This window comes from Mandrillus leucophaeus, unplaced genomic scaffold (genome assembly GCF_000951045.1).
Source record: "Mandrillus leucophaeus isolate KB7577 unplaced genomic scaffold, Mleu.le_1.0 Scaffold693, whole genome shotgun sequence".
Classification (NCBI taxonomy): Eukaryota; Metazoa; Chordata; class Mammalia; order Primates; family Cercopithecidae; genus Mandrillus; species Mandrillus leucophaeus.
The window spans coordinates 667,057-691,915 of NW_012107508.1; the positions used below are offsets into that span (position 1 = coordinate 667,057).

Consider the following 24,859-nt stretch of genomic DNA (forward strand, 5'->3'; position numbering starts at 1 on the left):
GAGACGGGTGGATCACAAGGTCAGGAGATCGAGACCATCCTGGCTAACCCGGTGAAACCCCGTCTCTACTAAAAAATACAAAAAACTAGCTGGGCGAGGTGGCAGGCGCCTGTAATCCCAGCTACTCGGAGGCCGAGGCAGGAGAATGGCGTAAACCCGGGAGGCAGAGCTTGCAGTGAGCTGAGATCCGGCCACTGCACTCCCGCCTGGGCCACAGAGCGAGACTCCATCTCAAAAAAAAAAAAAAAAACACCTAGATTTAAGAGTAACTAAGAGGAGTATGGTAGGCAGCCCCTAAGATGGCTCCCAATGATCCCCACATCCTGGCATTCATACCCATGTATGATCCCTTTACCTTAAGTGTGGTCTTCCTTCAATAAGAAATAGAATATGGCAGAAGTGATGAGATGTCACTTCTAAGATTAGATTATTAAAAAAACTATGGCTTCTATTTTGAGCATTCTGTGTGTGTGTGTGTGTGTGTCTGTGTGTGATCACTGACCTTGGGAAAGCCAGCTGCAATGTTTTAAAGCAGCCCTGTGAAGGCTCATGTGATAAGGGATGGAGGCTTGACAATAACCACATGAGTGAGCTTGGAAGCAAATCCCCCAGCCTCAGCTGAGCCTTCAGATGAGACCACAGTCTCAGCCAGCAGCTTTACTGCAACCTCAGAAGAGACTGTGAGACAGAGACACCCAGTTAAGCCATGTCCAGATTCTTGACCCTCAGAAGCTGTGAGATAATAAACGTTTGTTGTTTTAAGGCACTAAATTTTGGAGCAATTTGTTACACAGCAATAGATAACTAATATTAATAATAGAGGTTACACAGTTGGGAACATGCTTTTTTCTTTAGATACTGGAATAATTTCTAGCATAGAGATGGAGGGTTTGATAATAATAATCATAGTGTTGAATACTAAACTTATGCTAATTCCTACTACTGCAAATTGCTAATGGATTTTTTTAAGTCTTTAAAGAAATAACACCAAGATTATTGTGGCAGTTGGGGAGGTAAGCGGGGCTTCTGGAAATCATATCATATTACCAATAAAGAGATACGAGTGCCGCCTTTTAAAATGGGAGTGGTGGTTGTGTGGGACAGAGATATGCTTAACTTGTTCTGTGTGACCCTGAAAAGGCAATGACTGGAAGCTGCAGGCAAGCAGATGTGGTTCTACAGAACTTTCCTAGTATTTCCTTGAAACACCAAGAATAAAAGTCATGTCCAAAGCCTCACTATTTAAAAATTGCATCTACAGGTGAAAGCTGTCTACAAATAATGAGAGTGCTGTCTATTTATATGGGAATTTGGGGTGATTTCAAAAGCTATTATTTTTCAGTTATTCTTTATGTTATTATATTGTCTTTGCAATTAAAATAAAATGTAAGAAAAGAATGCTACACACTTTGTATTGTTAGAACGTGTCCCATTTTGGTTTGTTAACTCTGTCTCAGGCTGATGTCTCCTTTCTTCACAGAGAAAAGTCTGATGATCCCAGGAAACATCATTTCTTTAAAACGATCAACTTTCCTCGCCTAGAAGCCGGCCTAATTGATCCCCCATTTGTGCCAGACCCTTCAGTGGTTTATGCCAAAGACATCGGTGAAATTGATGATTTCTCTGAGGTTCGGGGGGTGGAATTTGATGACAAAGATAAGCAGTTCTTCAAAAACTTTGCAACAGGTGCTGTTCCTATAGCGTGGCAGGAAGAAATTATAGAAACGGGACTGTTTGAGGAACTGAATGACCCCAACAGACCTACGGGTTGTGGGGAGGGTAATTCATCCAAGTCTGGCGTGTGTTTGTTACTGTAAATTGCTCTCTTTACCAGACAGGTGGCAGGAGTCTCGGCTGACATAATCCTCGAATGTTCCCAACACGTGGAAATCTGTGGAATGAGGGATAATCAGTTAGGAGAGCGACATCGCAACCACAAAACAATTCAAAGGACAGGCAAGCTCACTACTAGGACACATTTTATTTTCTTTCTCTTTCTTTTTTCATAAAGATGAGTAAAGTCTCAGTTTTCACTGAGGGCTGGGAAAAGGAACACTCAGGTTTATTTTGATAAACTGAAAGCATCAGCCTTTTACCATCATGTCCCTGTGTATTACGCAAAGTCCTAGGAACAGAGAATGGAACTTTGTGGTGTGCCCAGAAAATGAGCATTTGCAGTTCTTAGTAAATAATCATTTTAGTTTTTCTTTGTTTATATCTTTTTTTCCCTTCATCTTTCTCCTGCTTCTATACTTATAAGAAGGATTTTGAAGCTGGAAACAAATGTTCCTGACATTCTCCCTCTAAAAAGGAGTGGGTTACAATATTTTGGCAATGTTTTAGATCACAGAATAATTTTCAATTTCACTGACAGTTTCTTTCACAATTTTTTGGAAACAATTTACTATCATCATATTGAAGCATTTTAAATGTAAACATCCATGAGGTCTGTGAAGTAAAGCATTCTGTAAAGTTAGTTGAGTCCTTTAAGTAATATGGTAAACTCGTACTACCATATGCCATCGGTTCCCAAACTCTGCTGAACTTTGGAATCATCTAGGGATCTTTTAAAAAACGAATGCCTGACTCCCATCCACAGACATTCGGATCCCCACTCCCAGGTATGGGAACAGCTTGACCATTTAGAATTTCAGAAGCTCCCCAAGTGAGTCTACTGTGCAGCAGAGTTTGGCAGGCACTGCCATGCACATGTGAATGTTATTACATTCGATCTTATTTTGGTTGCTCAAAACTTCAATCATACATTTTGATGGCAACTTTTCAAATGTCCCCAAAGCATGTCATTTTAGCAATTGCAGTATAAATGAAACAAGACAATCTATTCATCTTAGAGCTTCTCTTGTCCTTGCACACTTTAGTTTCTCACACATATCTTGGGAGCTTGGTCTCTTGGCTATTTCAAAGCCTGAAGGAGACCTATGGGCTTAGAAATTGAGTTGAACAGGTCAGGTGCAGTGGCTCATGTCTGTAATCCTAGCACTTTGGGAGGCCGAGGCGGATGGATCACGAGGTCAAGAGTTCAAGACCAGCCTGGCCAACATGGTGTAAACCCCGTCTCTACTAAAAATACAAACATTAGCCCGGTGTGGTGGTGTGCATCTGGAATCCCAGCTACTCGGGAGCCTGAGGCAGGAGAATTGCTTGAACCCAGGAAGCGGAGGTTGTAGTGAGCCAAGATTGCGTGCCATTGCACTCCAGCCTGGGCAACAAGAGCAAGACTCTTGTCTCAAAAAGAAAAAAAAAAAGAAAGAAAAGAAATTGAATTGAAAAAATAGTAGCCCTCATTTCAAGTGGCTGCCCAGCCAGCACTGTATGGTAGAATTAGCACTTCTCAAAAGCACAGCCGAGGTGAGAATTCTACAGCTGCGAAAAAATATTTGGGATACAAATATAAAGCTGGGTGATATTTTTTAAAAGGATGTGTGTGTGCATAATAAAATCTAAATTTATCCCAGTGGTAAAAAAACCTGGCTGAAGTCAATTAAAAAGTTTTGTCCCTTGAGTTAGGGATTCAAAAACTGCAAAAGTGTCGGTCAAAAAAATATTGGTTAATGGGAATCCAGCTAACAGTAATACTCATCTACAAGACAGCATTAACCATACCTGGAACAAGTTAAGAAGAAGCCCTCTGACAGTTGAGGCCTAGGCTGTGCACCTGTGGCTCACTTTCCCATTCCTCCTCCATCCTCAGCATGCTCCCTAATGCTCCAAATCCTAACCTAGGATGCTTAGAGTTCTGTGTCACTAAAGCAGGATACAAGTATGCCCAGGAGATTTTCTTTTTTTTTTTCCTGAGGTAAGAAAGTAAATTAAAGTTTGGTTCAGTTTTGAACAAGTCCCTTTTAACAAAAAACCGATTGGTGATTAACAGAAATCCAATTAACCAGAGCACTCCAATGGTAGAGTTCTCAGGATTGGGCTTTATAGACATTTAAAAACAACATAGTGTTTATTTGTTGATTATGCCTTAAAGCTGGCAGAGGGACAAATGCAAACTAATAATTAAAGATAAATATCTCAGTTTTAAAAAGGACAAAAAAATTGGAGAGATAAAAAAATAAAAATGTCTTGTTGCATTGGTTCCTTAGTGTGAATTGCCTCTGCTTTCAATAAGGTTTAAATGGAAATCTGTTTTATGTCTTAGAACTAACTCAGGAAAATAATAGAATAAGTAGTTGTATTAATCCATTCTCACACTGCTGTAAAGAAATACCTGAGGCCAGGCATGGTGGCTCATGCTTGCAATCCCAGCACTTTGGGAGTCCAAGGCAGGCAGATCACCTGAGGTCAGGAGTTCGAGACCAGCCTGGCCAACATGGTGAAACCGTGTCTCCACTAAAAATATAAAAATTAGCCAGGTGTGGTGGTGTGTGCCTGTAATCCCAGCTACTAGGAAGGCTGAGACAGGAGGATTGCTTCAGCCTGGGAGGAGGAGGTTGCAGTGAGCCAAGATTGCACCCACTGGACTCCAGCCTGGGTGACAGAGCAAGACTCTGTCTCAAAAAAAAAAAAAAAAACAAAAAAAAAAAAAAAAAAAAAAAATCCTGAAACTGATTAATTTATAAAGAAAAGAGGTTTAATTGGCTCACAGTCCCACAGGCTATACAGGAAGCATGGCTGGGGAGGCCTCAGGAAACTTACAGTCACGGCGAAAGGCAAAGGGGAAGCAGTCATGTCTTACATGGCCACAGAACGGAGAAGGGGGGGACAAAGGCCACACACTTTTAAACAACTGGATCTCGTGAGAACTCACTCATTATCATGAGAACAGCAAGGGGGGAATCTGCCCCCATGATCCAATCGCCTTCTACCAGGCCCCTCGTCCAACATTGGGCATTACAATTCTACATGAGATTTGGGTGGAGACACAGACCCAAACCATAGGAGTAGTCAATAATTATAAAAATAGTAAATAAAAATCACCAAGTAATTGTGTCTTGAGATCTAATTATACACTGTGTGGCACTGGGGACACCATAGAGAAAAGATAACCATGTAAGAAAGGTAGAGTGGTATGGAATACAGAACGTAGGTTCCTATTGTGTTAATATTCACATTTTAAATCAGGAAATGGAAGCTCATAGAGATTTTGTACCTCAAGTCCCACAGCTTCACAGGATTGGTGTGAAGACCAGAAATCATCTATATGAAGCCAGTAGTGCATGACTTGCACACAGTAGGGGCATAATCTGTTGAAGACTGTGGCCAGTAACAGTGGGTTGAGAGGGAATGATCGGGGGACAAAACCACTAAGGCCTGAACCAGGATGCCTTAATGAAAAGTTCTACAGGAAATAAGAGAAGAAAGAGATTTGGGTCCCTGGAAGTGCTTGGGAGGGAAAATTTTTGTACACAATAAAAGAAAAATCTAAGTAGAATGAGTAGGGAAGTTAGGGTCCGAGGCTGCTCCCAGGCCTCTCTGTCATATGTGGGCTCCCATCTGGATCAAGTCCGAGTGCAGGAGGGTCACCATGACATAGGCAGGTGAGGGGCAGGCCTGACACAGGAGGTTAAGTGTTGGAGGGTAGAGAAATGCAAAGGGATAGGTGCAGGGTGTTGTGGAGGTTAACGAAAGATTTAAATCAGATGCAGCCAGATGCCTCATCAAAGGAAGGGTGTAATTTTTGAAAAGACATGATGCTGGACCAGGCATGGTGGATCATGCCTGTAATCCCAGCACTTTGGGAGGCCGAGGTGGGTGGATCATGAGGTCAGGAGTTCAAGAACAGCCTGACCAACATGGTGAAACCCCGTCTCTACTAAAAATACAACAAAATTAACTGGGTGTGGTGGCGGGCACCTGTAATCCCAGCTACTTGGGAGGCTGAGGCAGAGAATTGCTGGAACCTGGGAGGCGGAGGTTGCAGTGAGCCAAGATCACACCACTGCACTACAGCCTGGGCGACAAGAGAGGGACTCCATCTCAAAAAAGAAAAAAAAAAAAAGAAAAAGAAAAGACATGATGCTTGCTTATTTTTTAAAAGTTAAAATGACCTTATATTTTAATAGAAAAGCTCATTAAACATAATGAAATATCGGGGGAAATAAACACATATCTGAGTTAAATATTTATACAAAGAAGAACCAGGGAGAAGTCATTTTTTTTCTTCCAGTTTATCAGGGATTATTTTGAATGTTTGTTTCTCAAATGAGGAGATGGAGTTAATAAACTGCTGGAAGGGGCTGAGAACAGCTGTGCAAGGCAGAAAAGATGATGTTTTTACAGGAAATAGCATGAAGTTATTGATTTTACCTTTGTAAGCCACAAAGCGTTAAAAATTGTTCTCAATTTTTTATTTTTATTTTTAATTTTTGTAGATATGGGGTCTCACTATGTTGCCCAGACAGGTTTTTTGAACTCCTGGCCTCAAGTGATCCTTCCGCCTCAACCTCCCAAAGTGCTGGGATTACAGGTGTGAGACACTGCACCCAGCCTCAACTTTTTGTTTTAAATATAATTTTTTTTTTTTTGAGACAGAACTTTGCTCTTGTTGCCCAGGCTGGCGTGCAATGGTACAATCTCGGCTCACTGCAACTTCCACCTCCCGGGTTCAAGTGATTCTCCTGCCTCAGCCTCCCAAGTAGCTGAGATTACAGAAGCCTGCCACCACACCAGCTAATTTTTTGTGTTTTTAGTAGAGACGGGGTTTCACCATGTTGGCCAGGCTGGTCTTGAACTTGTGACCTCCCATGACTCACCTGCCTTGGCCTCCCAAAATGCTGGGATTACAAGCATGAGCCACCACACCCGGCCTGAATATAAATTTTAACATGTTTCTCATTTAGGTAATCAGGCATAAATGTGAAATAATTCAACAATTTTTGCTTCTCAGAAATTGCAAGGCATATCTTTTGAAATCATTAAAGTCTACCAGATGGGCCAGGTTTGGTGGTGCACACCTGTAATCCCAGCACTTTGGGAGGCCAAGGCAAGAGGATCACTTGAGCCCAGGAGTTCAAGATCAGCCTGGGCAAAACCCTGTCTCTGAAAACAATACAAAAATTAGCCAAGCATGCTGCATATGCCTGTAGTCCCAGCTACTTGGGAGGCTGAGACAGGAAGATTGATTGAGCCCGGGAGGCTGCAGTGAGCCATGATCACACCACTGACACTCCAGCGTGGGTAACAGAGCAAGATCTTATCTCAAAAGTAAATAAATAAATTAATTAAAGTCTACTAGATCAATTTTTAAATATCACTATACTGCATGTATCATTAGGGCAGTTTAATAATAAGACAATTTATGCAAATTGTTCTGACAGTAAAATGTGTTGAAAACTAATGAACACAAATAATCCTTGCTTCTTAAATTGTTTTTCTTGGCAATTGTAAATCTTTTTTTTTTTTTTTTTTTTTTTTTTTTTTTGAGACAGAGACTTGCTCTGTCATGCAGGCTGGAGTGCAATGGTGCCATCTCGGCTCACTGCAACCTCTGCCTCTCGGATTCAAGCGATTCTCCTGCCTCAGATCCTGAGTAGCTGGGACTACAGGCGAGCACCACCATGCCTGGCTAATTTTTGTATTTTTAGTAGAGACAGGGTTTCACCATGTTGGCCAGGCTGGTCTCAAACTTCTGACCTCAAGTGATCTGCCCACCTGGGCCCCCCAAAGTGCTGGGATTACAGGTGTGAGCCACTGCACCCAGCTATAAATCTTAAAAGGGAAAAAATGATACAAGGTACATAAGGAAAAAAGATAAGCACAAGTATTTTTTTGCCTGGAAGACTGACCATATTAGCTATTTAGATTATTTAAAAAAATAGATTGGCCAGGCATGGTGGCTTACACCTGTAACCATAGCACTTTGGGAAGCCGAGGCAGGAGGACCATGAGGTCAGGAGTTTGAGACCAGCCTGGCCTACATGGCGAAACCTCGTCTCTACTGAAAACACACACATACACACACGCACACAAATTAGCCAGATGTGATGGTGGGCACCTGTAATTCCAGGGCATAAATGTGAAATAATTCAACAATTTTTGCTTCTCAGAAATTGCAAGGCATATCTTTTGAAATCATTAAAGTCTACCAGATGGGCCAGGTTTGGTGGTGCACACCTGTAATCCCAGCACTTTGGGAGGCCAAGGCAAGAGGATCACTTGAGCCCAGGAGTTCAAGATCAGCCTGGGCAAAACCCTGTCTCTGAAAACAATACAAAAATTAGCCAAGCATGCTGCATATGCCTGTAGTCCCAGCTACTTGGGAGGCTGAGACAGGAAGATTGATTGAGCCCGGGAGGCTGCAGTGAGCCATGATCACACCACTGACACTCCAGCGTGGGTAACAGAGCAAGATCTTATCTCAAAAGTAAATAAATAAATTAATTAAAGTCTACTAGATCAATTTTTAAATATCACTATACTGCATGTATCATTAGGGCAGTTTAATAATAAGACAATTTATGCAAATTGTTCTGACAGTAAAATGTGTTGAAAACTAATGAACACAAATAATCCTTGCTTCTTAAATTGTTTTTCTTGGCAATTGTAAATCTTTTTTTTTTTTTTTTTTTTTTGAGACAGAGACTTGCTCTGTCATGCAGGCTGGAGTGCAATGGTGCCATCTCGGCTCACTGCAACCTCTGCCTCTCGGATTCAAGCGATTCTCCTGCCTCAGATCCTGAGTAGCTGGGACTACAGGCGAGCACCACCATGCCTGGCTAATTTTTGTATTTTTAGTAGAGACGGGGTTTCACCATGTTGGTCAGGCTGGTCTCAAACTCCTGACCTCATGATCCTCCCACCTCAGCCTCCCAAAGTGCTGGGATTACAGGCACTTTGAGCCACCATGCCTGGCCTGTTATGTTAATAAATATTGGTGTCTGTCATGTGTCAGGCTCCATGTTGGTTCTGAGACATATGCTAGGTTTTGTCTCTTTAGGATTTTTAGATTGCAAACTATTTTTATTCCCCCTGTGTATCAGTAAATCTTTACATCTCTCTGAGTGAAGATGAATTTTGTACTTTCCATTTCTTCCCATGTTTTCTGTACTGAGCTTTTTTTTTTAATTAGGAAAAAACATATGATTTAAAGCCAGGCAGGACCCGTCATCATTGGAGGGGGGTGTGACACATGCACACGCTGGCACTGGCAATAACCACCCCCCAGAGAACCTGCCCCTTCTCCCCAGAGGGCATCAGCCTGAGTACGGGAGTACGGCCGTGACTCTGGGCCCAAGCCAGCAGCCTCCCTGGACAGAGCCAGCAGCTGGTGCCTGAGATTGGGCCAGGTCAGTGGTTCCACAATCTAGACCATTAACTGTCTGGTCAAGGGTGGAGTTTTTACCAAAACTCAGAGAAATGAAAGAAAGGATAATGCAGCAAGCTTTCATACGCTGTTTCATATGCTATTCACTTTAAAATATGAGTAGTTAAAATGTGCTCTTTCATGAGGTGGTTATATTTGACAGAAGTAAACACTAGAGACCCTATTAACTATCCTCAAAATGTTATTTTGAAATTTTACTGACCCATAAGATCTTAAAATCTAGGAACCCCGGGGCTGGATGACCTTGAATGACCTTCCAAGTGTAGGGAAACATTTGTGTTTCAATGGAAAACCATGCATTGTCTAGAGAAGGCTCTACAACTTTTCCTGTAAAAGACCAGATAGTAAACATTTTAGACTTTGCAGATGCAACTTCTTAACTCTGCTTTGTCTTGTGAAAACAGCCATAGTAAATGTTCCAATAAAACTCTGTGGGCTGGGCGCAGTGGCTCACGCCTGTAATCCCAACACTTTGGGAGGCTGAGGCGGCTATATCCTTTGAGCCCAGGAGTTTGAGAGACCAGCCTGGGCAATATGGTGAAACCCTGTCTCTACCAAAAATACAAACATTAGCTGGGCGTGGGCATGGTGGCACATGCCTATAGTCTCAGCTATTCCAGCCTGGAGACAGAGTGAAACCCTACCTCAAAAAAAAGAAAACAAACTTTATTTACAAAAACAGGCAGTAGGGCTAGATTTGACCACAAGCAGTTTGCTGATTCTAATCATAAATTAACTCCTATTATTAAACTGACTGGGTTATCTGATTTTGTGTGTGTGTGTATGTGTGGTCACTTCTTTATGATACAAACATACATGACACATGTCTTGACAGTCAGCCTACCCACCACCACACAGGTAGGGCCTGGCTCCCGGGGAAGAGGTGGGGCGGGAAGAGAGCTGGTGGCTGCTGCCCTCTGCCTCTCCAGCCTGCCTAGTCTGCAGCCAGGTTCCGAGGCCTCCAGAGGGTGGGACCACAGCAGGTGCAGGTAGTGAGGGTGGGTGCCGGCCTTGCAGGGATTATGGGGAGGGGACTCAGTTCCACAGCCACCAGCTGAGTCGGGGACCCCAGGGGGAGCCAGCCCCAGGCACAGGTGCTCAGTCCTCCCCCCTGGCCAGCACACATTCCCCCTCCACATGGGAGTAGGAGGAGAGATGGAGGGAAGTGGTTTCGATTTCAGTTCATAGAGAAAGGACGTGAGCAGGGGAGGGATCAGGGACGGAGCGGACAGGATCACAGCTGGTTACCAGGCAGTCCCTGGCTGCAGGTGGGGAAGGGAAGCTGACACCCATGCTGGTCCCCTTACCCCTCAAAACTCAGATGGATCAGGCCTCCAGAACAGCACTGCTGTCCGCACACTCGGCTGCCACGCAGGGACACTTAGTGACCACAAAGTTAAAATTAAGGGGTGGGGAAGAAGAAAGGGAAAAAAAAAAAAGATTTTCCAGTGTTTGCTGCTGGGGACACCAGCACACAGGTTGGGCCTGTGCCCTAGGCAGGGGCCCTTTGGCATTAAAGGAGAGCAGCAAGGGGCTGGTGGCTACAGGGTGGGGACATCCACGGAGACTATGAAAAAAGGAGGGGATGCCCCTGCTCAGCCCCTGATAGGGTTGAACTGACTCATGGGGGTGGGGCACGTGTAGGGAGAGCTGCCCCACTTGAAGTGCCCCACCCACCCCTTTGCGGAGCATCAGGGGCCGGGAGTGCTGCCTTGCAGGCCCCTGCTCTCTAGGAGAGTGGGGGCATGTACGGAATATGGGGGACGGAAGCTCCTGCCACCCCACCTTGCCATCCTTCGGGGCTCGACAGGGGTGGGCACGAGGGCACTTGGCTGCCAGGGAGTGGGTTATCTGATTCTAAGGGAGCTATTCTACAACTCCACAAATTATAAGTAACTAATGGGAACTGAAAATGATTCTCATCTATAGACATGCAAACAACCCTTTCACCTCTGTATTAGCGTGTCTGGGCTACCGTAATAAAATGCCACACGCTGAGTGCCTTAAACACCCAAAATTTATTTTTTCACTGTTCTAGGGGCTTGAAGTCTGAGATCAAGGTGCTGCCTGGGTTGATTTCCTCCAAGGCCTTGCTCTTTGGCTTGTAGATGGTTGTTCTCTCGTGTCGTCTCATGGTCTTCCTGCTGTATATGTCAAACTCAAACCTTCTTTTATAGGAACCAGTGATCCTGGATCAGGACCCACCCTAATGACCTACACATTCTGAAGTACTGGGCGTTAGAACTTCAACATATGAATTTTGGGGAACACAATTCAGCCCATGACACCTTCAAGCCAGTTTTGTATCCATTTGCTTATTCAACGTTCCTTTACTCCATATAAATTTGTGCTTTTTTTTCTTTTTACTTATCTGAACTTATTGTAACATCTTACCAGTTCCCTCATTATGGAGTCAAATAAAATCTTTAACATGTGTTCATTTTTATTTCTGTATGACAATCATGATTTTACCTTTTTTTTTTTTTTTTTTGAGGTTATCGGTTAACATAACCCAGAATGTCACAATGAGATAAAAGAACCTGAGGTTTATTTTAGAAATTCTGGTTCCAGAAGCAAAAGCTCTCTGCAAGAGCCGACTCTCCTTTTGTTCTCTTATGAAACACATATCAGACAGAAGAGCCCCGAAACGGAGGGCTGGTGGAGTTGGTGGCAACCCCAGAAGGCGGTCAGCATTTCCTTGGGAGTTTGGTTGAGGGACATGGGGCCAGCTGACTATTGTGTAATTCTAAACCAGTTCACCCCACCCTGCCTCTCCCATCTGCATTGCACTGCCAGCTGTCATGTCCATTCCTGCACCAGGAGAAGCTGTTGGAGAGGGTGGGAGGAGAAAGCCAGGAGCCAAAACAACCAGGGAAAGCTTCAGCGGTTCACCTGCTAGTTGTGCAGAGTGCTGAGCCTCAGGGGCCATCAGTACAAATGTGCATTCCAGAGGCACACCCAAAGCAGGCACCACTTTAGAGTCCCTGTACTAACAACTCCCCTCCGAGGGTTGCCAGATAAAATGCAGGATATCCAGTCAAGTCTGAATTGCAAATAAGCAATGAAAAATGGTTTTCTGGTATAAGTATGTCCCAAATGTTGCGTGAGACATACTTAGTGTAAAAAATTATCATGTAGTACATGAGAATAGATAATTGATGAAGAATTGTCTGTGGTCATTAGTTAAAATGCTGGGAAACTCCTGCACACACAGTCAGGGCCCCACGTGGGTTATGTGCATCTGAATCTGACATGAATCTGTCAAATCTGTCCTCGGATACAGCTTCTGGATATTTTTTGCTGCAAGTCCACGTTCATGTTCTCACCTAAAGATTGTTGGCTGGTTGGTTCTGTCAACATCACCACTACTATCAGCAATAATAATAACACAAGAAAAGCTTCCATTTAGTGAGCACATACTATGTGCCAGGCACTGTCACTGGCACTTCTTGTCAATTACTTCCAATGTTCACAACGATCCTGTCAAGTAGGTATTATTATATGCACATTATAGAAGAAGAAAGGAAACTCCAGAAGTTAACTGACCTGCCCAACGATACAGTAAGTGCTGAGTTAACCCAGGTCTATTTGACAACACTTAGCAATGAGGTCACTGGTTTCCCAAAGTAGGAACTGCTTCTGTTCCTATTCCCTAAAATGTCTCCTAAGGGGCTTAGAAAGAGGTAGTGAGCTAAGTGCATGGAAGAAACAATTTTTGAAAAATATATTTTAATCCCTAAATGGACTGGCAGGGCTGGGATGACAGTGAGGCACATAGGGCACAATATTTAAGGTGGCACTCCCCCTCAGGGTCGTGTGAGCGCAATGGCAAAATCTGCACAAACCTGACAGTGCAAGCATCCTTAAACTTTGCACTTTAGAATCCTCATTCCACTCACCCTAATTCTAGTCTGAGGTTGTCCAGAATTGGTCCAGAATTGTTGTAGATGATGGGAAAAAAGCACAAGGCAAACTAAGCCTAACCTGAATATGTCCCCCCACTCCCCACCCAGATTGTTAGATATTTTACATTTCACTCTATGGCTGGATATCCTTATTAGCCAATTTGGATCTATACTTTTTCTTGATTCTCTTGTTACCTTTTAATTGATGCGAGGACCAAGAGGCACAATGTCCTAGGGGTATTTAGGAACCAAACTTCAGTTTCCCCTCCTCCTTTACTCTTTAGAAGAATTTCTCCCAGGTTTATGCTTTAGAATCCTTGTTTTCAACTGTAAAATTAGGACTCGTGAACCCCTTATTACTTCTCCCTGAAAGTGGAAAGTTACAGTCAGGCTGTAAGACACATCCAGATTGCATTTCGGTGAATGCTGTTTTAACAAATGCCAGTGGAATGAGTGGGAGAAGGCTAATCTGGCGCATGTCATAACCAGTAAGGCAGCAGACAATGGAGAAAGAGCAGCTCAACCAAACAAACATTCGGATGCCCTTGTCTGCACCTTGCTTCCAGGGAGCGGTGTGCCCTCCAGGCTTGGCCTCTGTTTGGTTGTGTTTTAGGGCAAGGCCAATAAAACAGCGCAGCAGACACTGTGATGCAGAGCTTTGTCCAGACATGTGGATTTTTCAACATCATTATACCTTTTCATGTCTTCGTCAGCAACATTTACTGTTACAGTTCCATGTTTGATCAATTCTCAGTCACTTAGTTGTTCTTCTTTTTTTTTTTTTTTTTCTGGAAACAAGTCTTGCTCTGTCACCCAGGCTGGAGTGCAGTGGCACGATCTCAGCTCATGCAACCTCCACCTCCTGGGTTCAAGCAATTCTCCTGCGTAAGCCTCCCAAGCAGCTGGGACTACAGGTGCCCGCCACCATGGCCAGCTGTCAGTCACTTAGTTCTGACTTGCAGTTTGTGGACTATCTGGTTACCTTGACTCTCCCATCCACAGCTCATTTTTGGTGATTTTGTCATTCACTGTGCCCCACTCCATTGTGTGTAGAGATGGAGAAAGGAAGAAAAATAAATGCATCCATTTGATTTTGGAACAGGAATTTAAGAAGGTCAAAGTCATCAATTGAAATCTGGATACTCTAAGAACATAAATAACATATTCTGCCTACCTTCTCTCACCCTCTTTCTTTTCTTCTCTCTTTCTTTCTTTCTCTTTCTTTCTTTCTTTCTTTTTTTCTTTTTCTATCTTTCTTTCTTTCTTTTTCTTTTTTTTTTTTCATAGCCATAGACTAATTAGCTCAGCTAATGTGCCTTGGCCGTTGCAATGAGTTGACCATTTTCCTTCTGTGTAACACTCACATCACACAGGAGTAGATCGCCTCCATCAGCCCTTTCACATCCCCCTCATGGTGAGTGTCTGGCCAGTAAGCCAGCGTGACTTCACACAAGAAAGAAGGAAGGACAGTGGGAAAGATTGAGGAGCAAAATGGAGTTCCAACTCAAAGCGGGGACTGTGACCATGCTGAAGATTTCCTCTGGAACAGATTCCAGAGAGTGTGTTTGATGAGTTTTCCTGTCATGGAAGAGGTGGCTTCTCCTTTGCTTGGCCCCAGTGTTCTGGAACTGATTGTGCTCACCTCTTCCGGACTCCACGTTCGGACTGACACCATATTCACAGCTTGAAACAGACACAGTGGGTGTATTTGCATCACAAAATAGGCAAATTCTACAGATTGGAATTTGTTTCTTTCTGCAGAGCCAGTTGTTAATATTTACCAGTGCATCACTGACTTGCCCCTGAAATATATTCTGGTTACTCAATTGTGCCTCTGCCCAGGACCCAGCAGGGTCTCCCCCAAGCTTTGGTTCCATTTGCAGAGAGAGGGTGAGGCTGTATGGGAGAAACCAATAGAGGAGTCAAAAGTCATCCCCCATGGGAGACACTCAGCAGGCAGAAAGGTGAAGAAGTGCAGCTCAAAAGCTGGATGCAAGGCTTCCAATATCTAAAAGATGACAGTAAGGTCATGAAAGTCAGGGGGCGAGCACCAGAGCTGCAACAAAAGGAAAGGATGCACAGAGAAGAAAACAAGGCTGAGTGGTCTGTAACCTGAGCGCACAAATTCTGCGTGTTAACCCAAGAGCTTGCATCATTGCCTCACAAAATAGGTTCATTAAAAATGTTATGAAACTGGCTGGCACAGCGGCTCACGCCTGTAATCCCAGTACTTTGGGAGGCTGAGGTGGGTGGATCTTTTGAGGTCAGGAGTTCTAGACCAGCCTGACCAACACAGTGAAACCCCGCCTCTGCTAAAAATACAAAAATTAGCCAGGCGTGTGGTGGGCACCTGTAATCTCAGCTACTCGGGAAGCTGAGGCAGGAGAATCACTTGAACTCAAGAGGCCGAGATTGCAATGAGCCGAGATCGCGCCATTGCACTCCGGCCTGGGTGACAGAGCAAGACTCCCTCTCAAAAAAAAAAAAAAAAGTTATGAAGCTAATGTCAGCATGTGATTTGATGAAAGTCACTTTGAGTTATTGGGATCTGCTACCTTCTTTCATATTCACTCTAGCAAATGTCACTTGTTTATCTGCAAAGACACAAAACACACAGAGAGTTAAAAGTGTTCCCCACTGGCTCCCAAGAAAGATGGCCTTCTGATGGGATCCTGTCCTTCACGCACAAACGTCCTTCCAAGCACCTACCACAAACCTAAGCCACACAGGCTCCAAAACCACAATCACGAGCTCCTGAATGTTACTGAGAAGACACTGGCACTCAGATTGCACTCTGTCTCCCTCCTGCCCTGTAAGCTGTCCTGTAAGGGGATTTGGAGGGTAAGGTGCTGGGATGTGTGGGTGGGCTGAATAATGGCCCCCAAAGATATTCATGTCCTACTCCCTGGAACCTGTGGATATTACATTACATGGCAAAAGGGACTTTGCAGATGTGACTAGCTTAAGGGTCTTGAGATGGGGAGATTGTCCTAGACTATCCAAACAGGTCCAACGTAATCACAACCCTCCTCATGAAAGGGAGGCAGGAGGAATCAGAGTCAGGAGAGGAAGACAAATGCTCGCTGAAAATGGAGGAGGGACCACAAGCCAAGGAACAGAGGAAGGCACTAGAAGTTGAAAATGGCAAGGAAAGGGATCTCCCTGTGAAAGCTGCAGATACCAGGATGGAGTGACTTTTGTCAGACCCAGACAAAATAGAGCTGGGAAGGCCCAAAAAAGACATGATCTCATGTCTGAGATAAGAATTGTTTCCAAGGACTTTCTAAAAACCCTTTCACACCTTTCACTCATCTCCTGGTTTGATGAGGTTTATCACTAGACATTCTTTAGAGCTGCATTTTTTTGTTTGTTTTGTTTTTTTTTGAGACTGGAGAGAGGAGACAGGAGTCTCACTCTGTTGCCCAGGCTGGAGTGCAGTGGCACGATCTTGGCTCAATGCAACCTCCACCTCCCAGGTTCAAGTGATTCTCCTGCCTCAGCCTCCTGAGTCGTTGGGATTACAGGCATCTGCCACCACACCCGGGTAATGTTTTGTATTTTTAGTAGAGACAGGTTTTCCCCATGCTGGCCACGTTGGTCTCAAACTCCTGGCCTCAAGTGATCCGCCCGCCTTGGCCTCCCAAAGTGCTGGGATTACAGGTGTGAGCCACCATGCCCGGCCATGAACTCTGTGTTTCTAAGCAGCTTAGGTAAATCTCTTTTTTCTAGTAAAAGCTCCCCTTTACCATTCCCTCACTGAATACACTGGTGGTTGCCTAGTGTCTTTTTTTTTTTTTGGTTCACGTCCCCTAGAAGCTCCAGAAGAAACCAGCCCAGACAACATCTTGACTTTAGCCCAGGGAATTGATTCTGGATTTCTGGCATCCAGAACTGTAAGAAGACAAATCTGTATTGTTTTAAGCCACTACATCTGTGGCAATTTATTACAGCAGCCATAGAAAATTAATACAGTGTTCTTGGCCGTGGAATTTAAGAATTTTCTGAAGCCTTAGAAGTTAGGAAAAAGAGGTCAATTATTCTATGAAGGAATAACTATAAATTTCACTAATGAGCAAACCACCTCCCCTACTCTCCAACCATGACCTTCTTCTTGCCCCAGGCCTTCTACTTTTTAGGACTTTTGGGAACAGGGACATGAGAGGTAGGAGAAAGGGGTTTATAAGGCAGCCTACCCAACAGCCATCTCTACTTCCTTCCATACAGAGGCCAAATATTGCTCAGGGAAGACATGTGCCCTTGGCCCAGGAGGTGAGTCATGATTGGTCTGAGCCCAACACCCACTTTGCCAATGATTGGTCTAAGCATAGTCATGTGACCTCATCCTGGCCAATGAGAGGTAAACAAATGTCTGTGGGATTGCTTATTGGATGGGTTTTCTTTGCTTAAACAGGAGCAAACCATATGAAATAAACCACTTTGCCGCCCCTTCTCTCTCTCTTCCTCTCCCCTCTTTCTCTCTTTTCTCTCTCTCCTCTTTCTCTCACTCTTTCTCTTTCCCTATCTCTTTCATTCTCTTTCCCTCTCTCGCTCTGTCTCTCTCCTCTCTCTCTCTTCCCTCTGTCCTCTCTCTCTCTCTTTTTTTTTTTTTTTTTTTTTTTTGAGACGGAGTCTTGTTCTGTCGCCCAGGCTGGAGTGGTGGGATCTCGGCTCACTGCAACCTCTGCCTCCCGGGTTCAAGTGATTCTCCTGCCTCAGCCTCCCTAGTAGCTGGGATTACAGGCGCCGGCCACCACGCCCGGTTCATTTTTGTATTTTTAGTAGAGACGGGATTTCGCCATGTTGGCCAGGCTGGTCTGGAACTCCTTGATCTCAGGTGATCTGCCTGCCTCGGCCTCCCAAAGTGCTGGGATTACAGGCGTGAATCACCGCGCCCAGCCCTCTCCTCTCTTTTTTAAAAATGTTTACATTATGTTATAAGAGGACAATGATACCCGACCCTGTAGCGGCCAACTTGAGGTATGACCACAGGGTATGAACTCGAGAAGCGGACCCATGAAGAGGCAGGTGGCAAGGTGGACCAGACTGCTTAAGATAATAGGCCTCTTTAGGGTTTCCATTTACACTGACAGTCGAGTTTCTGATTACTCGCCGCCAAACTCATTTAATGAATTAAAAGAGGGGCTGGGCACAGTGGCTCATGCCTGTAATCCCAGCACTTTGGGAGGCCGAGGCGGGTGGATCATTTGAGATCAGGAGTTCGAGACCAGCCTGGCCAACATAGAGAAACTGCGCTTCACTAAAAATACAAAAAATTAGCCAGGCGTGGTAGTTCCACGTGTCTGTAATCCCAGCTACTCGGGAGGCCGAGGCAGGAGAATCGCTTGTACCTGGGAGGCAGAAGTTGCTGTGAGCCGAAATCATGCCACTGCACTCCAGCCTGGAAGATAGAGTGAGACCCTGTCTCAAAAAAGCAAAAACAAAACACAAAAAAGGAAAGAAAGAAAGAAAGAAAAAAAGAAAGGAGGAAGGAAAGAAGGAAAAAGAAAAGCAAGTGTGGGACGCGTGTCACTCGGTTTATGGAAGTGGGCTGCTAGGAGTATAAGGCAGCCAGAGCCCCCAAAGTGAGAGCCAATGGGGCCGGGGGACTCCCTGCGCGGTGGCAGGGGGTACAGAGGCACTTGCATGTGCGCGCTGCCTGCTCACTACCAACCCCTTCACAAACCCTGGGACCGGTTATCCAAGTAACAAAGTGTTACTCAGGGCTCCAGCACCAAAACCATGAGAAACGCAAGCAATTAGCAAGTCATCGTAGGAAAAACGAAAAGGTGTTTTTTTGTTTGTTTGTTTGTTTGTGTGTTTTAACTTTCTTACTGTAATTCAGAGTTGAGCATGATTTGGATTTAGATTACATACATCTATGGTAAGAGGCACCACCATATTTTCAGTGTTCAGAACCTCAAACAGTGGAATCACATAGTGGCTAATGGCACAGGCTCTGGGTCCAGGCTGCCTAGCTTTGAATCCTGGTTCCATCACTTTCTAGTTCTGTGATTTTGGGCAAGTGACTTGATCTCTTTTGGCCCCTTTCCCATCTCTAAAATAGGGGTGATGATGCTAACAGCATCTGCCTGTTAGGGTTGTGTGAGGCTGAAATGCCTATATACACGTACTGTCTACACAGTGCCTGGCACAGAGGAGATGCTGTAGATTTTTAAGTGGTTGCTGTTATTATTATTGTTGTTGGAACTTCTATATATCTCAGTGTTGTAGGGAAAAGAAAAAAAGATTAGACTGTTACTGTTTCTGTGTAGAAAGGGAAGACATAAGAAATTCCACTTTGACCTGTACCTTAAAAAATTGCTTTGCTTAAATACTGTTAATTTGTAACTTTGCCCCAGCCACTTTGCCCCAACCTTGTGCTCACAGAAACATGTCTTGTATGGATTCAAATTTTAAGGGATCTAGGGCTGTGCAGGACGTGCCTTGTTAACAAAATGTTTACACGCAGTATGCTTGGTAAAAGTCATCGCCGTTCTCTAGACTCAATAAACCAGGAGCACAATGCACTGCGAAAAGCCGCAGGGACCTCTGCCTTGGAAAGCCGGCTATTGTCTAAGGTTTCTCCCCATGTGATAGTCTGAAATACCGCCTCGCGGGAGGAGAAAGACCTGACCGTCCCCCAGCCCGACACCGGTGAAGGGTCTGTGCTGAGGTGGATTAGTAAAAGAGGAAACCCTCTTACAGTTGAGATAGAGGAAGGCCACTGTCTCCTGCCTGCCCTGGGAATTGAATGTCTCGGTATAAAACCCGATTGTACATTTGCTCAATTATGAGATAGGAGAAAAACTGCCCTATGGCGGGAGGTGAGACATGTTGGCAGCAATGCTGCTCTGTTATTCTTTACTCCACTAAGATTTTTTGGTGGAGAGAAACATAAATCTGGCCTACGTGCACATCCAGGCATAGTACCTCCCCTTGAACTTAATTATAACATAGATTCTTTTGCTTACATGTTTTCTTGCTCATCCTCTCCCTATTATCACCCTGCTCTCCTACCACATTCCTCTTGCTAAGATAATAAAAATAATAATCAATAAAAACTGAGGGAACTCAGAGACTGGTGCCAGTGCCGGTTCTTGGTATGCTGAGTGCCAGTCTCGTGGGCCCACTGTTGTTTCTCTATACTTTGTCTCTGTGCCTTATTTCTTTTCTCAGTCTCTCCTCCCACCTGACGAGATATACCCACAGGTGTGGAGGGGCTGGCCACCCCTTCAGTTGTGATCCTAGATCTCTGCCACCTGGCAACAAGGAACTGACTTGACCCCATAGCCCACCAGACAGAGGCCACTCCAGGTTTTATGACTGGCAGCAGTGAGATGCCCTTTCTGTGTCATGAGGCTATGAGCTGACATGCCCAGGATTCAGGTTAGAGGCCTGAGAGGAGTGGGCCCAAGGACCTGGGGAACCCTTTGCATCCCAGCAGCCCTCTTTACCTCTGCTTCTGCCTGCCTTCCTTTGGGGGATCACAAGAGCCAACTACTTCCCACATGCACTTCTTTTTTTTTTTTTTTGATACACAATCTCGCTCTGTTGCCCAGGCTGGAGGGCAGTGGCATGATCTCAGCTCACTGCAACTCTGCCTCCCAGGTTCAAGCGATTCTCATGCCTCAGCCACTGGAGTAGCTGGGATTACAGGTGTGCACCACCATGCCTGGCAAATATTTGTATTTTTAGTAGAAATGGAGTTTCACCATGTTGGCCAAGCTGATCTCGAAGTCCCAACCTCTGGTGATCCTCCTGTCTCAGCCTCCCAAAGTGCTGGGATTACAGGCATGAGCCACCATACCAGGCCGGCTTGTGATCTTCTGATAAGGTAACAGACTAACTGCAGTGAAAGACTGGTGACAAGCTACCTCTTTGGCCTGAATGTTGCTGGGTTGCCATGTGTTGAGAACAGATACTCCTTATTTTACTTAGTATTTCCACTAAGAAAATGAAAAGAGTATACCTAGCACAGTGGCTCATGCCTGTAATCCCAGCACTTTGGGAGGCCAAGGTGGGTGGATCACATAAGGCCAGGAGTTCGAGACCCATGGCAGAACTCCCATCTCTATTAAAAATACAAAAATTAGCTGGGCATGGTGGTATGCACCTGTAATCCCAGCTACTCTAGAGGCTGAGGCAGGAGAATTGCTTGAACCCTGGAGGTAGATGTTGCAGTGAGCCGAGATCACACCACTGCACCCCAGCCTAGGTGACAGGGCAAGACTCCATCTCAAAAACAAAAAAAGAAAATAAAAGTATAATCCCAGATTTTCCAGGTCAATTTAGACTTTATCTGACACAGCTTCCTCATTTTACAGATGAGAAAATTCAGCCCCAAGATCATACAGCTAATTAAAAATTGAAACTTCTGGCTAATTTGTGCTACAGAAGAGCTATTGTGATGTCACAGTCTTAATGACAATTAATAGTCAACATCTGTTGAGTACTTACTCCATGAATCAATCATTTGATCCTGCCCCAACCCCATGGTGTTTGTACTATTCTATCCCCACTGGTTTTTTTTGTTTTGTTTTGTTTTGTTTTTTGAGACGGAGTCTCACTCTGTTGCCCAGGCTGGAGTGCAGTGGCGCAATCTCGACTCACTGCAACCTCCACCTCCCAGGTTCATGTCATTCTCCTGCCTCAGCCTCCCAAGTAGCTGGGACTACAGGCGCCCGCCATCACGCCTGGCTAATTTTTTATATTTTTAGTAGAGACGGGATTTCACCGTGTTAGCCAGGATGGTCTCGATCTCCTGACCTGGTGATCCGCCCGCCTCAGCCTCCCAAAGTGCTGGGAGGCGTGAGCCACTGCACCCAGCCTATCTCCATTGTACTTTTAAGTGAAGGGGTGCTAAGAGGCGAAGTAACCAGCCTAAGGACACAAAGACTTTCAGGATCCCAGGTGCATTCCAAGAAATTTCTAAAGCCCAGATTTAACCATTAGATTATCAGCATAGATTCTTAACTGAGGAAGGGAAATTTTATCCCTAAATTGCTTTCAGGCCCGACTGGTCCCCACCCAATTTTACAGGAACACAAGTGTGACTGGAATCTTGTCCCTGCTATTTTATGCCACCACCCAGCCTCACCCTGTCACTGCTCACCTCTCCATAAGAGAAGGATTTTTTAAATCTAACTTCATGTGTTTTTCTTAAATTCATCTGAACGATGATTAGAAAAAAAAAAAAACTACGCCACCGTCCTGGCCAACATGGCGAAATCCAGTCTCTACTAAAAATACAAAAATTAGCCAGGCATCATGGCGCTTGCCTGTAAGCAGGAGGCTGAGGCAGGAGAATTGCTTGAATCCGGGAGGTGGAGGTTGCAGTGAGCCGAGATCACATCACTGTGTTCCTGCCTGGGTGACACAGAGAGACTCTTTCTCAAAAACGAACAAACAGAAAAACCACTACTGTTGCCGGGCGCGGTGGCTCACCCTTGTAATCCCAGCACTTTGGGAGGCCGAGGCGGGCAGATCACCTGAGATCGGGAGTTCGAGACCAGCCTGACCAACATGGAGAAATCCTGTCTCTACTACAATACAAAATTAGCCCAGTGTGGTGGCGCATGCCTGTAATCCAAGCTACTCGGGAGGCTGAGGCAGGAGAATCGCTTGAACCCGGGAGGCGGAAGTTGCGGTGAGCCAAGATCGTGGCATTGCACTCCAGCCTGGGCAACAAGAGTGAAACTCCGTCTCAAAAAACAAAACAAAACAACAACCAAAAAAACCCCACTACTATTCTTGAAGCAGAACCTCAGAACTTCTCAGAGTTAGCCCATGGAGGACGATGTTTGCAATGTCCCTCTCTTTCATCTGGTCAAAGTTGGATGCCCAGACTTTTCACTCTTCTGCAGCACTGGAAATGACAGACACTCATCAATTGTATATTGTGAATGGTTACTAATTGACGGCTTTTCCTGGGGTCTTCCTGTCCCAAGAAAAGAGTCCTGGCTGCACTTGGGCTATTATTGGTTGAAACAATGAAAGTGCTCACAATAACAATGAGGAAAAAGTTACTGAGCCCGGAAAGAATGTAATCTGCAAATAATCCCCAGGTCTCTTTGGAGCAAACCAAGGCAATCAAGATTTTAAAATCACTTTCCTTCTTCTGTCCTCAAAGGTAACAAAACATAATGAATCACCATGACTTAGTTGCAGGACTGGCATTGAAATGGCCATGTCCATAGCCCTCACCGCAAGGAACAGCAGAGGAAGTGGACCCCATGATAAAGAGTCCTTCATTTCAAATCTTTCCCGTTCTCAGGCATAACCTACACTTAGAATTCTGAAAGAGAACGTGCTCATTAAAGAACAAGACAGCTATGGGCAGATTTCAATCTTATAATAATATTTTTTTTTTGCCAGAAAGGAGCACCCCACCTCATGAATCATCCAACCACTATTCTTTGTTTGGCTTTTTCTCAGCTCGTTTCCTTGGTTCTATCATTCACCAATTTTTTTTTTCTGCTTGAGGAAAAACCTTGCTTTGAGTTAATCCCCTGTCTCTGATGCCAAAACCCACCAGCAATACAACCCACAAGAGGTAGGGTGTGTCTCCATCATGAGTATTGCAAAGGAGTGGTGGTTAACATGTCCCATGACATCTGGGGCTGTAACCTGGGGACAGAGGACCTGGACACCCTTGACCTTCGCCCTAGCATGAGTGGGCAGTCACACAGCTCCCTTGCCATGGGATAGTCTGCCAATTCACTTATTTCTAGTTGAAGCTGAGAAGGCAATTAAGGAAGGGATGTTAAGATAAAAGGGGAGAGGGCCGGGTGCAGTGGCTCACGCCTGTAATCCCAGCACTTTGGAAGGCCGAGGCAGGTGGATCACCTGAGGCCAGGAGTTCGAGACCAGCCTGGCCAACATGGAGAAACCTCATCTCTACTAAAAATACAAAAAATAAATAAATAAATAAATAAATAAATAAATAGCTGAGCATGATGGCATGTGCCTGTAGCCCCAGCTACTCAGGAGGCTGAGGCAGAAGACTCGCTAAACCCAGGAAACAGAGGTTGCAGTGAGCCAAGATCACACCACTGCACCCCAGCCTGGGTGGCTGAGCGAGACTCTGTCTCAAAATAATAATAATAATAATAATAAAGATTACAGGGGAGCGATCACCCTAGACAAACCAGCTAAATTTTTGTAACCTATTTCTATGCTCTAGAGGGCTGTTCAGACAGATCTTAATGGTTATTTGTTAAACATTATTATTTCTATCACTGTGTGCAATGCTAGTCTTTAGCATCCCTCATGAAACAGCATTGTGCCTGTTGATTATGGCTTGCTAATTCTTTTGTTAGGTGAGGGTTGCGGCTCTCAAGCTCAGAATCATTTCCAGGTTCTCCTCTTCATTCTTTTCTCTCCGTCCTCACCATCATCACCATTGCTTCATGTCAGTCCTTGCCCATTACTCTCTCCTCAGTGGTTTTACTAAAATTTCTCAATGTTCTTGAACATGGGTCAGCCATTTTTATATTTTCCGAAACTCTGAAAACTCTGAGCAAGGAAAAAAGCATTTGAAACACCTCTCAGAGATACAGGTGACCCTCACAAACATTCTGTCCACGGCACTGAATTCTAAGTAGGTGACAAAAGTTTGACTTTGAGGAGTATAGCAATTCTAGGCTGAATTTCAAAAAGATAAGTA

At 44.6% G+C, this 24,859-nt stretch overlaps 1 protein-coding gene across 1 annotated transcript in view; it reads left to right on the forward strand.

Annotated features, from left to right (window-relative positions):
• Positions 1 to 3,243, forward strand: part of GRK7 (G protein-coupled receptor kinase 7) — a 40,371-nt gene extending 37,128 nt beyond the window's left edge. The window contains exon 4 of the mRNA XM_012002653.1: positions 1,481 to 3,243. Coding sequence (XP_011858043.1) covers positions 1,481 to 1,817 — 337 coding nt within the window. The 3' untranslated portion in view covers positions 1,818 to 3,243. The remainder of the gene's footprint in view (positions 1 to 1,480) is intronic.
• Positions 3,244 to 24,859: the final 21,616 nt, after the last annotated feature.